The sequence below is a fragment of the Oryzias melastigma genome, linkage group LG22, assembly GCF_002922805.2.
Source record: "Oryzias melastigma strain HK-1 linkage group LG22, ASM292280v2, whole genome shotgun sequence".
Taxonomy (NCBI): domain Eukaryota; kingdom Metazoa; phylum Chordata; class Actinopteri; order Beloniformes; family Adrianichthyidae; genus Oryzias; species Oryzias melastigma.
The window spans coordinates 22739171-22752846 of record NC_050533.1 but is presented as its reverse complement, the minus strand read 5'-3'; the positions used below and the strand labels follow the sequence as shown (position 1 = coordinate 22752846).

Below are 13676 nucleotides of genomic sequence, written 5' to 3'. Positions count from 1 at the left end.
AATGCAACCACAAGGGGGCACTACCCAGTGCTTTCATGTGCCGGTCTCAAGTCCGGATAATGCAGAGAGCTGTGACAGAAAGGCCATGAAATGTAAGGTGTAGACTGTGCAAAGAGGAAACAATCCAGCAAATAACTGCAGGCTGTAAGAAGCTGGACACATATTACAACATCTTTGAGCACAAGCCACACCTCCATGACCATATGAAGTCATAAACTCTGGAGTTTATTTAGAAACGTCACTCAAGGAAAGGCCATAGACTTTATTTATAAGTAAAAGTAAGTCAATAATTAAAGTCGCAAGCGGCGTTGGATGGCCCGCAGTCGCTACCCGCCCTCACCCTCGCCGCCCTCTCCCTCGCCGCCCTCTCCCTCGCCGCCCTCTTCCTAGCTGCCCTCTCCCTCGCAGCCCGCCCTCTCCCTCGCCGCCCGCTCATACGCACCAACGCCGCGCTCGCTGCCCGCCCCTACGCACCATCGCTGCCCTTGACGCTGACCTTTGACCCAAACTCACCTGTTAAGCAGCCACTATGCACCACTAATCCCCCCCCACTCCATTTACTGTATAGCTGGACTGTGATGTAAGTGAGAAATTGCTTAAAAATGCACTTTTTTCAAAATGGCGCCTTTTCTGTTAGTGTTATCTCCATAGCAACCATTTTATGTTTTGTTCGCCCGAGGTCACCGAACAGATTGACGTTAGTTTCGCAAGAATCGGCCAAAGTACATTTTTGGATCTCCTTAGCAACGGAGGTAACTGGCTAATCACGCCCACATTCCTTATATGGTCATATTCTATGATATTATACCTGTTACAGCTTAAACCTGGAATCAACATTGTAAAGTCTCATAGCAATGCATTAAAATATGAGCGTGTATTAACACTACGCCACTTTTGTGAGCTCGCCCGCGCATGCCGTTAAAATCTACAGCTTGTAATACCATATATTTTATGCCATTGGTTTCCCAATGCTGCCAAAAGCGTTTTGAAACGATTGATAAATATCCCTAAAAGTTATATTTGTTTGAAGTTGATGCTAACAGTGGTTTTTTGGACAAATCAAGATGGCGACCCTTTACAAGGTCAAAGGTCAACGAAACTTTAGGGGTCGTTGAAGACTAACGCCAGTGGCATGTGGGTCAAATTTCGTAAAAATCGGACAAAAAAAACTATGTTTCACCTTTGTAAAATTCACAAAATGTCAGATTTCGAAACAAAATGGCCGCTAAGTGATAGGTCGTGGAGCCATCCCATAATAATGTAAAATTTAGCCATGGATATTTCCAGTAAAGCTATCTTGGTTTCGTTTGCGAATTGCGAACTTTTTTTTTGATTTTGCTGAGTAAGCAGTTTTTTTCGCAACAGTTTTTTGCGTACCAGGGCCACATTTTAAGCATTACGGTTTTGAAAGCTATATCGTTTCATTCAACTTGAGCCTCCGCACGCGCGAATACCCTTTTTGCGCAAATCGGCCAAAAAATGTGCGAGCTAGCTAAAACTGTGGCGGTTACGACCTTGCCACGCGCACGCCATTCAAATTCTACAACTTCTAATTGCAACATTTTTCTCATAGTAGATTCCCATTTATGACCAGTGATGTGACATATCAATGGATAAAACCCCCTAGGAGGTATTTCTTTTTGTAGCTTTGAGTAAAAGTGCTTTTTTTCAACATTTCAAGATGGCGGAATCTTCCCAAGGTCAAAGATCAATGAAACTTCCAGGGTCGTTGTAGACTCCCGCCATGGACATGATTCTCAAATTTCGTGAAAATCGGACAAACAAAAGTTCCATTTTCCCATATTGTTGAAAATCGTGAAAAACGGTTTTCGGCGCAAGATGGCCACCAAGCCATAGGTCGTGTGGCCATCCCATAATAATTTCAAATGATCCAGGGCTTATCCCCGACACGTGCCATGGGCTTTTGTTTGCGTATTTCGAAATATGTTTTTTTGGCCCCATAGGCAATTTTTGGCCCATTCATTTTTTTTACGGAAACGCTCGCCGTAATGTCATCGTTTTGGGCGGGGTCACGCGCAACATGCCAAAAATTCATTTTCAATTTTCCCTAGGTGTGATAAAATTATGAGGTACTTATCGTTCATATGGCGGGGGTGAAATTTTGGCTCAAAGGCGCAGAAAGATAGAATGTTAAAGCAAAAACAATATGGTCCCTGCAGTCAGTAGACTGCTGCTGCGGGCCATAATTAGCATTTTATTGATATTTTGTGGGCATAAATGTCCATCCTATTAGCATTTATGCATACAAATTAGCATGTAGTGAAAACAAATGTACTTCTTGGGCACAAAAGATAATCACAAATTTGAATTGCATAAACTGCTGATTTGTTTCATAAAATAAGTATTTTGTAGCCACAAAACAGCATTCTGCGCACACAAAAGTTAATCATTAATTAAAGCCGCAAGCGGCGTTGGATGGCCCGCAGTCGCTACCCACCCTCTTCGCCCACTCCCTCGCCGCCCTCTCTCTCGCAGCCCGCCCTCTCCCTCGCCGCCCGCTCATACGCACCAACGCCGCACTTGCTGCCCACCCCTACGCACCATCGCCGCCCTTGACGTTGACCTTTGACCCGAATTCACCTGCTAAGCAGCCACTATGCACCACTAACCCCCACCCTCCCCTTACTATATAGCTAGACTGTGATGTAAGTGAGAAATTGCTTAAAAATGCACTTTTTTCAAAATGGCGCCTTTTCTGTTAGTGTTATCGCCATAGCAACCATTTTATGTTTTGTTCGCCCGAGGTCACCGAACAGATTGACGTTAGTTTCGCAAGAATCGGCCAAAGTACATTTTTGGATCCCCTTAGCAACGGATGTTATTTGCTAACCACGCCCACATTCCTTATATGGTCATATTCTATGATATTATACCTGTTACAGCTTAAGCCTGGGATCAACATATTAAAATCTCATTGCAATGCATTGAAATATGAGCGTGTATTAACACTACGCCACATTTGCGAGCTCGCCACGCGCACGCCATTCAAAATCTATAGCTTGTAACACCATATATTTTTTCCCAAAAGCTTCGCAATGATGCCAAAAGCGTTTGGGAACGATTGATGAATATCCCTAACAGTTATATTTGTTTAAAGCTGGTGCTAACAGTGGTTTTTTTGGACAATTCAAGATGGCGGCCCTTCCCAAGGTCAAAGGTCAACGAAACTTCAGGGGTCGTTGAAGACTAACGCCAGGGGCATGTGGGTCAAATTTCGTAAAAATCGGACTAACGAAAGCTACGTTCTAACTTTGTAAAATTCCCAAAATGTCCGATTTCGAAACAAAATGGCCGCCAAGTGGTAGGTCGTGGAGCCATCCCATAATAATGTAAAATTTAGCCATGGATATATCCAATAAGGCTACGTTGGTTTCGTTCGCGAATTCAAAACTTTTTTTTTGATTTTGCTGAGTCAGCAGTTTTTTTCGTAACGGTTTTTTGCGTACCAGGGCCGCATTTTACGCATTACGGTTTCGAAAGTTACGTTGTTTCGTTCAGCTTGAGCCTCCGCACGCGTGAATACCCGTTTTGCGCAAATCGGCCAAAATATGTGCGAGCTAGCTAAAACCGTGGCGGTTGCGACCTCGCCACGCGCACGCCATTCAAATTCTACAACTTCTAATTCCAACATTTTTCTCACAGTACATTCCCATTTATGGCCAGTGATGTGACATAACAATTGATATAACCCCCTAGGAGGTATTTCTTTTTGTAGCTTTGAGTAAAAGTGCTTTTTTTCAACTTTTCAAAATGGCGGCGTCTTCCCAAGGTCAAAGGTCAATGAAACTTCTTGGGTCGTTGTAGACTCGCGCTGAGGACCTAATTCTGAAGTTTCGTGAAAATCGGACAAACAAAAGTTCCGTTTTCCCATATTGTTGAAAAACGTGAAAATCGCCATTTTTCTGATTTCGGCGCAAGATGGCCGCCAAGCCTATGGCTTGACGGCCATCCCATAATGATTTCAAATGTTCCAGGGCTTATCCCCAACATGTGGCATGGGCTTTCGTTTGCGTATTTCGAAATATTTTTTTTTGGCCCCATAGGCGATTTTTGGCCCATTCATTTTTTTGACAAAAACGCTCGCCGTGATGTCATCGTGTTGGGCGGGGTCACGCGCAACATGCCAAAAATTCATTTTCAATTTTCCCTACGTGTGATAAAATTTTGAGGTACTTTTCGTTCATGTGGCGGGGGTGAAATTTTGGCTCAAAGGCGCAGAAAGATTGAATGTTTAAGCAAAAACAATATGGTCCTTGCAGTCAGTAGACTGCTGCTGCGGGCCATAATAAGCATTGCACAAACAACCAATTTGTGGCCACAAAAGACTAATTTGTGCCACAAATGGCTTGTTTGTGGCACAAATCAGGAGTTTGTGACTACGAGATATTTTTTTCTGCACACAAAACTAAAGTCACAATGATCCTTTTATTGATATTTTGAGGGCATGAATTGGCATTCACTCAAATGAGTACTTTGTGCGCAAAAAATGAAAGTCACAAATTACCATTGCACAAACTGCTGATTTATGCATGTAAGTTAATTTAATCATTCGTGTTGACAAATTTAGCAATTTATTGGGCACAGATTAGGATTTTATTGGACTTTTGTGCACACACATTATTCCTGTGGCCCCATATTGTTATTTTGTGCACACAAAATTAGTCACAACGCACTTAAACTGCTGATTTGAGTGTGGAAAAGACTACTTTGTATGCAGAAAATGCTAATAAAATGCTACATTGTGGCCATAGAATATTCATTTAAGGGCACTTTTTTATCTTTTTTTAATGTGCCTCTGTTTGATGTTTGCAATTATTTATCAAATAAAAAACTTTTATTTTCTGTAGAAAAATGAAGCTAGAGTGTCACAGATTCATCGTCATCAAAGATCTCGGAGCAGAAGAGGTTGAGAGCTGTTTCTTGTGAAGGATTGCTCATAGAGACCATCAGGTTCCCACACAGCAGAAGTCTGTTGGAGCGTCTTTACTTTGCAGCATGAACACACCAAGCAAGACTGGAGCTTCAGTTCAGATGTGGGATCGCCCTGCGCGTCTTTTCCTGCGCAATCTAAATATAAATCGGTGACAAATGAGTCCGAATAGTCTCCAGCAGTCCAACTGTGGTGTGGGGGAGGTGCTGAAAGAACAGCTCCTTCTCCACAAGTTGGATCTGGAGCCGTCGGGAGAGCGCGCGCTCCGCCGCAGCTCCTCACCATGAAGCGGCAGAACGCCCGGACTCTCGCCCTCATCGTCAGCATCCTCACCTACCTGGTGGTCGGCGCGGCCGTCTTCGAGACTCTGGAGTCCAAACAGGAGAGGAGTCACCGCAGGAAGCTGGAGGCGAGGAAGTACGAACTTCTGCGCAGGTACAACCTGACCAGAACCAACTTCGAGGAGCTGGAGCTCGTGGTTCTGCAGCTCAAGCCGCACAAAGCCGGAGTCCAGTGGAAGTTCGCCGGATCCTTCTACTTCGCCATCACTGTGATCACGACCATAGGTGAGGAGGACCCCCCACACACACCTCCCATGAGGAAGATCAGTGAACAGACTGCAGTGAAGACAAGTTTATTCTCTGTTTAAATGAGATCAAGAATGAAAGGATCACCACAGAAAGACTCAACCAGTTTTATTTCAGGGCTTATGTTGTTGTTCATTCATCTCAGGCTTGTAGATCCAGACTGAAAGCTGTCCTCATTCATGACGTCAGATGAAAACTTACTTTCTTTTATATTTTATTCATGATCATTTAAAGCTCCAAGCTTCAGGAGCTTTCTATAGAGCAGATGTTTTACAAATCAAGTGGTAAATATGTATTTAATATTAGAGAAATGAGAAGGGTTTCATATTTTTTCCTTCCACGACTCAATACTCAGATCAATACAACTTTCCTGGGTATCGATAATAATTTCCAGAATCAATTCGATTTGATTCACCAAAGCCTGGATTGATTCAATTCTATTTTTTATTTTATTTTTTTCGATTAGTTTGATTCACTCAATTCAATTCGATTCAATTCAATTTTGAGTTTACACATTTTGACATATGTGTTTAAATGTATACTATATGTTTTGAATAATATATTTATATGAATCTGAATCTTAGTGAAATTAGATTGTTAATAGCATCAGGGCTGCCATGATTCATCGACTATTAGAATAGTCAATGACTAACTTAATAGTCAATTGGCCCTTATTATATTATATGAAGTCATAGTGTAGTAAAGTTCAACAAAATTGTGTGTTCTACACCAGAAAAATCACTTTTTTCATTATTTGAGTCAGTGAGAGCAAAACTTGATCTTTGGTGAAAAATAGTTCCCTGTTTCAGATGCAATCCTCATTTAATTTAATCTTATTTTAATGCCAGAAACTCATGAAGGACAGTAAAAGTTGATTAGAAGTTCATTAAAAGTTGAATAAACTCTTGTCTTAATTGACTTTATTTTTACTTAGTTTAAAGCTAATGATTGTTAAGATGTGTGTTTTAAATCCACTTTGCGCATGACCCGATTAGTCGACTAATAGGAAAAAATAATCTGTGATTAGTCGACCATTAAAGTATTTGTTTGTGGCAGCACTAATATCATCCAGTGTTACATAGATTCTTTAAAGGAGAAGTTCTAACAAAATGTTCAGATCATTAACATTGGAAACATTGTTCTGCTTCTCCTGGAGGACGTTTCAGTTTGACCACTAGGTGGAGCTCACACTATTGTATTACACTTTTTTCAAGACAAATAAGCTAAAACGGAGCTTTAAATCACATTTTTTACTTAAAATATGTTTCCGTAAAAGAGTTTGTAAAATTCATGCCTGTTAGTAAATACGATGTTTACGTCACCGAGTGTTAGCATTAGCCGTCCTATGGGAAACCCCATTAAACGTTAGCATCAAGCTAGAGGACTTTAGCTTTTTGTGCTTCAACAATCTCTACTTTTATGGATCAATTATTAAGCTTCATATCAATTAATCGATTTTATCAACACAGATTCAACCAACATCAGTTCATTTCTTTTATGGATTCAATCTAGATATATAATGAGTCATTTTAAATTTTCACTCAAATTATCTTTTTAATTGATTTTCCCAGTGGTCTTTTAATTATGAATAGGACGTTTTCAACAAAAATGAATCAAATAAATCACTAAATATAAAATATGTAATAAAAAATAAAATAAATCTGTCATTTTCTGGGACATAGTTTCTGCAGGAGTTCATTAGAAATTCACCTCTGAGTTGTGGATGGATGGTGGGGAGTAAGCCTGCCCCCATTTCCCATCATCCATCTGTTTTTGTGTTCAAACCTGCATTTCAAAGCTTTTAAGACTGTTTTGTTCTTTGCGGCTAAAATAAATGAATATTTATTCGGGTCACCACGCCCCTCACGGTGCCCAAATCCAGGCCTCAAGGGTCGGTGCCCTAAATGTTTTCCAACCAACCTGTCCAACACCTGATCCAGGTAATCGGCAGCAGATGTGTCAGGATTTTTGGACAGGAGGTCGGCCCTCGAGGCCTGGATTTGGGCGAGTCACTGTGGTTCACCTTTAACCAAATGTCATGTGACTGACCTGACTTGGTAGAAGCAAGCTTGTGATTGGACGTCATTTTGTTCACATCAGTTTGACAGAAAGTGCTGATTGTTTACTTCCTGATTGATTTTATACATTTTTATCGACATAATCTTGTTTGTATTTGTGGTTTCCAGTTGCTCGATCGATTTTTTTGATCTGTATCTTTTACATCCCTACTAAAAGCAGGCTTTCTGAGGGAGACCTATGAGTACGTCGAGATGTCAGCTTCCTGTTTTTATCTGAGCCTGATGGGAGGAGAAACTGTTGACTGTGGCTGAACTCCCCACACACAGAAACAAAAGCATAAATAGACGTGTTTCTACGAGCGGAGCATGTGCAGCTCGTGGAAGTGCAAACTGTCCCACGCAGCACATGCTTCGGTCCCTCCCCCCTCCCCGTTTGGGCAGTGATGCATTCGGATCCCTTAAAGAGCGCTCCGGTTAAAAATAAACGCTTTTCCGCGTGGGAGGGGCTGGTGGGTTTGAGCAGAGCAGCTGCTCATTAAATAAATATTTGAGGTGAGAAGATTGCTGCTTTTGGTGTGGATGCTTTAGTCACAGGTGGCGCTGTCCCCCTCCCTTCCCCCGCAGGTTACGGCCACGCGGCGCCCAGCACAGACTCGGGGAAGGTGTTCTGCATGTTCTATGCCCTGCTGGGGATCCCGCTCACCCTGGTCATGTTCCAGAGCCTGGGGGAGCGCATCAACACGATGGTCAGGTACCTACTGCACCAAAGCAAGAAGGGGCTGGGGCTGCGGCAGACCCAGGTGTCCATGGCCAACATGGTGACGGTGGGCTTCTTCTCCTGCCTGAGCACGCTGTGTGTGGGCGCCGCGGCCTTCTCGCACTGCGAGGGATGGAGCTTCCTCCACGCCTTCTACTACTGCTTCATCACGCTCACCACCATCGGGTTTGGAGATTACGTGGCGCTGCAGAGGGACGACGCCCTGCAGAACGACCCTCGCTATGTCGCTTTCTGCTTCATCTACATCCTCATGGGCCTGACGGTGATCGGAGCCTTCCTGAACCTGGTCGTGCTCCGCTTCCTGACCATGAACGCCGAGGACGAGCGGCGGGACGCCAGGGAGAAGGCTTTGGTGTCAGTCAACAAGCCCAGAGGGGAGGTGGCTTGTCTCCTCCCCATCTCGGCCGCCTCCACACCTGTAGCAGACCAAGCCTCCAGGGCGAAAGATTCTAAAGGTGCTTACACCGAGGTGCTGCATTTCCAAACTATCTGCTCCTGCTTGTGGTACAGGAGCACGGAGAAGCTCCAGGGCTCTGCTGCGTACCCTCAAGAGCTGGCGTTCTCGGACCCCTACCTGCAGAGGAGCAGTCCTCACCCCGTGGAGCCTGGATCCACTGGCTGCGTCTGCAGTCCGCGTCAGTGCACCAGCATTCGCTCCATCACCACAGGCCTGCAGCTGCTCTCTCCGTTCAGGGTGTTCAGGAGGCGCAGCTCCGTGTAGCTCTGCAGAACAGCAGCTCTGTGCTCCTCCTTTGGAGGACTTTGGGGTGAACTGATGATTGTGGTGCTATGACCCCCTTACCTCCACCAGAGATCCAGTGTTTATGTTCTTTGATTTATAGTAACTTTTCAACCGTTAACACGATCAACGTCATTCCAGTAGATGCTTTTCTCCTTCAGAATCTACTGGAATTACGTTGATCTTGTTAAAGATTTTGTGTTTAAGTGTCACGGGCGACACCTCAGTTGTTAAAGGGTAAAATGTTGGAGGGATTTCTTTAAGGTTTCCTTTACAATAAAGTCCTTCACAACTGAGGTGCATATGAGCAGATGACTGCAGGTCAGTCCAAACCCTATTGACTGTATTTGAGAATTGGACTGAGTGACCCCTCCCCCCCCTGACATTCCAAACAGGAAGTACGTGCTCGTTCCAAGAAGCCAAAATCCCATAGACTTCTATAAAGAAATACTTTATATTCACCAGAATAACTATTCTGGTTCTGAAACCATACTTTAAAATGTCATTGATAATGCTTATTTGTTATAATATACTTGCCTTTATGGGAAGTTATTTAAATTATAAACTGACCAATCAGATGCCTCATTAAAACCAACACATTCTTATTCCCTAGTCGTCACTTATTGACGTTTGGTTAAGGACTCCTACAAGTCACTTTTTGATGTTTTGAGTGTCCCCAACTCGTCGTTTTTTGATGTGTTGGCTGTTTGTAAGGGTTCGCAACTGTCGGGGCGTGGTACCGGATGCAATACCGAATGCACACTGGTCCTTGTACCTGGTACCCTAACCCAGTGCTGGTACCCTAACCATAACCCGGTACTGGTTCGCATCCAGTATAGCCTCCGGTTCGTGCCCAGTACCGCATCTGGTACTGGTTTGGGTCTGTTACCGCATCTGGTACTTGTTTAGGTCAGGTAATGCATCTGGTACTTGTTTGGGTCCGGTACCACATCTGGTACTGATTTGGGTCCGGTATCGCATTTGTTCCAGTGTCGGGTTAGGGTTAGGGTACAGGGGGGCCGCTAGGGATCTTGGGCCCCATGAAAATCAGTTTATATGGCCCCTAACACAGCAGCAAATTTGTATCAGGGGGCCTTGTGGGACCCCCTTCGTCTGGGCCCCTAGAATCAGCCACATTTACCCCCTCCCCCCCTTTTGGCACCCCAGGGTACTAGTGCATTACGGGTTGCAGTGCTGGACTGGTTCTGGTTCGTGGCCTGGAGGTTGGGGATCAGATTGGAACAGCCAGTACGTTGAAAAACGATGACTTTGAGACACCCAAGACGTGACCCGGAGTGATCCTCAACCAAGCGTCAATATGTGACAAGTTAGGAGTGAGAATGTGTTGAAAAATCACGTCAACATTTGAAATGTTGGATTGACTGATTCTCGAGAGCCCTCTTTCCGTGGGAGGGCTTCCAACAAGCTTACTCCTGATTGGCCCAAGTGGTTGCATAGAACGTTGATTGAGACCGACTCGGACCAATCACTGCTTATTAATCATCTGGCTCCAACATGGCGGTATCCATATCTTAAAAAAAGAAAAAGGAAACAGAATTGACTTTACTTCTTTGGAGCTGGAAGTAAGTCATTTTCCATACATGATGTCACACTCACTCTGTCCAGTGTTCATTTACAGTCAATGCCAAACCCCCACACCCCTGTCATCTACAGATGGAAACTCTTTTACAGGCTTCATGTATGCAGCAGCGACTGAGCCTTCCAGCTGCTCTTCAGTTTTACTTCAGAGGTCAGGAGGTTACTTTCAAATGAGAATCTGGTTCTTCAGCGCTTACAGCATCCCGTGCATCATTATTACAGTCAAATTTGACTCAAATATTTGTAAAAAGGATTCACTTTGTTTAGATGAAACATGTTCGGCTCCTATAACAAATCTGGACATGATCTCTGGATGTGTGGACAGAATCTGTCAGATCTTTGGTCAGAAACAGCTTTGAAGGGTTGAAATGAGTTTATCACTGTAGCAAATCACTGAAGGTAATCCAAGCAAAGTTTAGTCTTCTGTTCATGTCTTGAAAGGCTCGTGTCTTCCTGTCATCTAGTCTTCATGTCAATGGGTCTTTTTCAATTCATGTGTTCATGTCTTCTGACCCATATGTGTGTGTTTTTGTCTTTATATCTTTGTGTCCTCATGTCCCCTGAAGATCAAATCCCACTAATAAATCACTCAATGCAGAAACGTATAAAAGATCACAACAACAGTTAATAAAAAGAAACATTTTGGAAAACAATGGTTATTTTAGGAAATTAAAAAAAATGAAGCAGTAGAAGAAATCAGAAGAGGTAGGTACTGTCACTGATTGGATGATGATGTTTGTTCATCATTTCATTCTCAAGTTATTTAATATGAAACAATACTGAATATTTCTCCATACTAATACTTTATAGATCCATTTGAAAAAACTCAAACGTCATCATCCAATCAGCGATGTTGTTTCTTTTATTTGTTTTTTTTTGTTGTTCTTGTTTGAAAAAAAAATAGTACCGACCTTTACCAATTTCCTACTGTTACTTATTTTCAAAACATTGGATTTTGATTTCTCGAAATTACTTTTCTGAAACTGTAATTGTGTTTTCACCTCTAAAATGTAATGTTTTTCACTATTTGCTTTTTTTTTTTTTGAATTGTTGTTGTGATCTTTGATTTGAGTGATTTGATGTTTTTTTATCCTCATGTCTTCACATCTGTGTACGTTTTTATCTTCATAACCCTTTTGTCTTCAGGCTGTCTTATCTATAAGGGAGTCTGTTCCACAGAGGAGACATCAAAACCAAAAAAGTGAATCCACTCCAAAGGTTTCTAATCCCAGGAACCGTTAAAACCCAAACGTGAAGCAGAACTCATAACAATCTGATAAAGGCTTTAAGGACCAGGTAAGAGATCCTGGACTAGATGGAGCCTTATGGGTCTGTCATGAGGAGGTCAAAGGTGATTAAAACTGCATTCAGACTGTGTGAAACGTGACCAAAAGGTTTTGGTTCCACAGCTGCAGAACCAACTGCTGTGGAGGTCAGAGGACCTGCTGACGACTTCTCTTTCCCCTGAATGTCCTCCTGATAAACAAATCCTCATGCCAACAGACGCTCTTCCCCTCGAACCGTTCAGAACAGCCCTGATTTGATATTTTGGCTCAAATCAAAACTCTTTTTCAGCTTCCTTCCCTCTGGACAGAACCGGGCGACCCAATTCTTCACGCTTCCAGTCCTGATAGGCTGGTTCTGGCGTGACGTTTGGAGCACATGGAGGCCACAGTGGGACCCCCACCCGCTCACTCCACTTTCACCCTCAGAGAGGGACACTGAATACTCTGTTGTGATCAGAGGTGGTGCTTCAACACAGACGAGCGCGCAAACACATCTGGATCGAAGCTTTTTTAGGGACAGTCTGGAACAGGAAGTGAGGTCGGCCGTCATTCATGAGCAATAACATCACAATAGGATGGTGGCGATGGAGCGCTCCCTCTCCTGGTTCCTCTGAGATTATCTGTTCATTTCCAGCACAAAGTGTTGACCTCATGAGCTGCAACTCCTACAGCCAGTCTGTTGGTTTTTAAGTCAGAGTCAGGCAGAGGACCACCTACTCGTTGACTCATTTTACAGCCCAACAATTAGCCAGAACCAAGCCGGACCGACACCAACAGCTTCTGCACCAGAACCAGCAAAGCTCCTTCGTGTTGTTGATTCATCTGAAGCGAAAAGCTGCTGTGTCTGCAGGAATTCACAACCAGCAGCCCTGAAACCCCAAAAGCATTGATGGGGTTTGCACTGTAGCTCCTTGAATACGGTGGAGCAACAGCTTCACCTGTACTTCTGGAACAGCTGATGTAAAAGAGGAGGTCATCACATAAAAAAGGAGAAAGACCTGAACTCGTCTTTTCTGCAGCAATGATGTCAGATAATGTTTGATTTGGATAAAGAGTCCAATAAAGGAAGTTCTCCGTTTCTCTGCTGCGTCTTTTAATGCCTCCATCACAGATTCTTTCATTCAATGCAGATTTCTTTTCTGTAGAACTACAACCGCCATCAGTAATTATGAATGTCAGCATCTCCATGCTGGTTGCCACCACTGAGAAACCTGCTGGACTCAAACGGTCCAGATGGTTTTCCCCGAGGACCTCTGACGGAAGCCCAGTTCCGGACAGCCCACAGCAGGGCGGTCACGAGACAAAGGGTCCTGCAGCTCTTCAGCCTTTCCAGATCCACCCTTTTTAGAGCAGCACCGAGAAGCTGCGCCTAAAATAGATGTTTGGTTTTATGCTTATGAAAAGTCAACACATTTGTTTCTCCTGCATCATAAAGAACATTTTTTACCAAATAACCTCATAACATATAAAAAAGTAAGAAATTATTATTTTCATCATCAAATTAGGGATGTTTTGGGACTTTTTAGTCCCCCTTCTCAATGCCAACATGCTCACACGTGCACACACCCACACACACACAATCCAGGAATAACTCATTGACCAGAATCTCTATCTTCTCCTTTCTGAGGATGAAAAACACAACCTTTGTTCTATTTTTGCATTTTCTTTTAACCAAATTGGGATTTAATGAATCTGCTTAATTTCTATGCTTTTAAATT

General features: G+C 43.3%; 1 protein-coding gene across 1 annotated transcript; it reads left to right on the top strand.

Annotated features, from left to right (window-relative positions):
- The first annotated feature begins 4834 nt into the window (after positions 1-4834).
- kcnk3b (potassium channel, subfamily K, member 3b) lies at positions 4835-13038 on the top strand. Its single transcript, XM_024268993.2, has 2 exons — positions 4835-5517; positions 8181-13038. The coding sequence occupies exons 1-2, from the start codon at positions 5235-5237 to the stop codon at positions 9053-9055; spliced, it is 1158 nt and encodes a 385-aa protein (XP_024124761.1). The 5' UTR covers positions 4835-5234; the 3' UTR covers positions 9056-13038.
- Positions 13039-13676: the final 638 nt, after the last annotated feature.

Coding starts and splice junctions, on each gene's coding strand:
- kcnk3b (XM_024268993.2), top strand. CDS start 5,235: ATGAAGCGGCAGAACGCCCGGACTCTCGCCCTCATCGTCAGCATCCTC. Junction 5,518..8,180: donor CACTGTGATCACGACCATAG/GTGAGGAGGACC, acceptor CTTCCCCCGCAG/GTTACGGCCACGCGGCGCCC.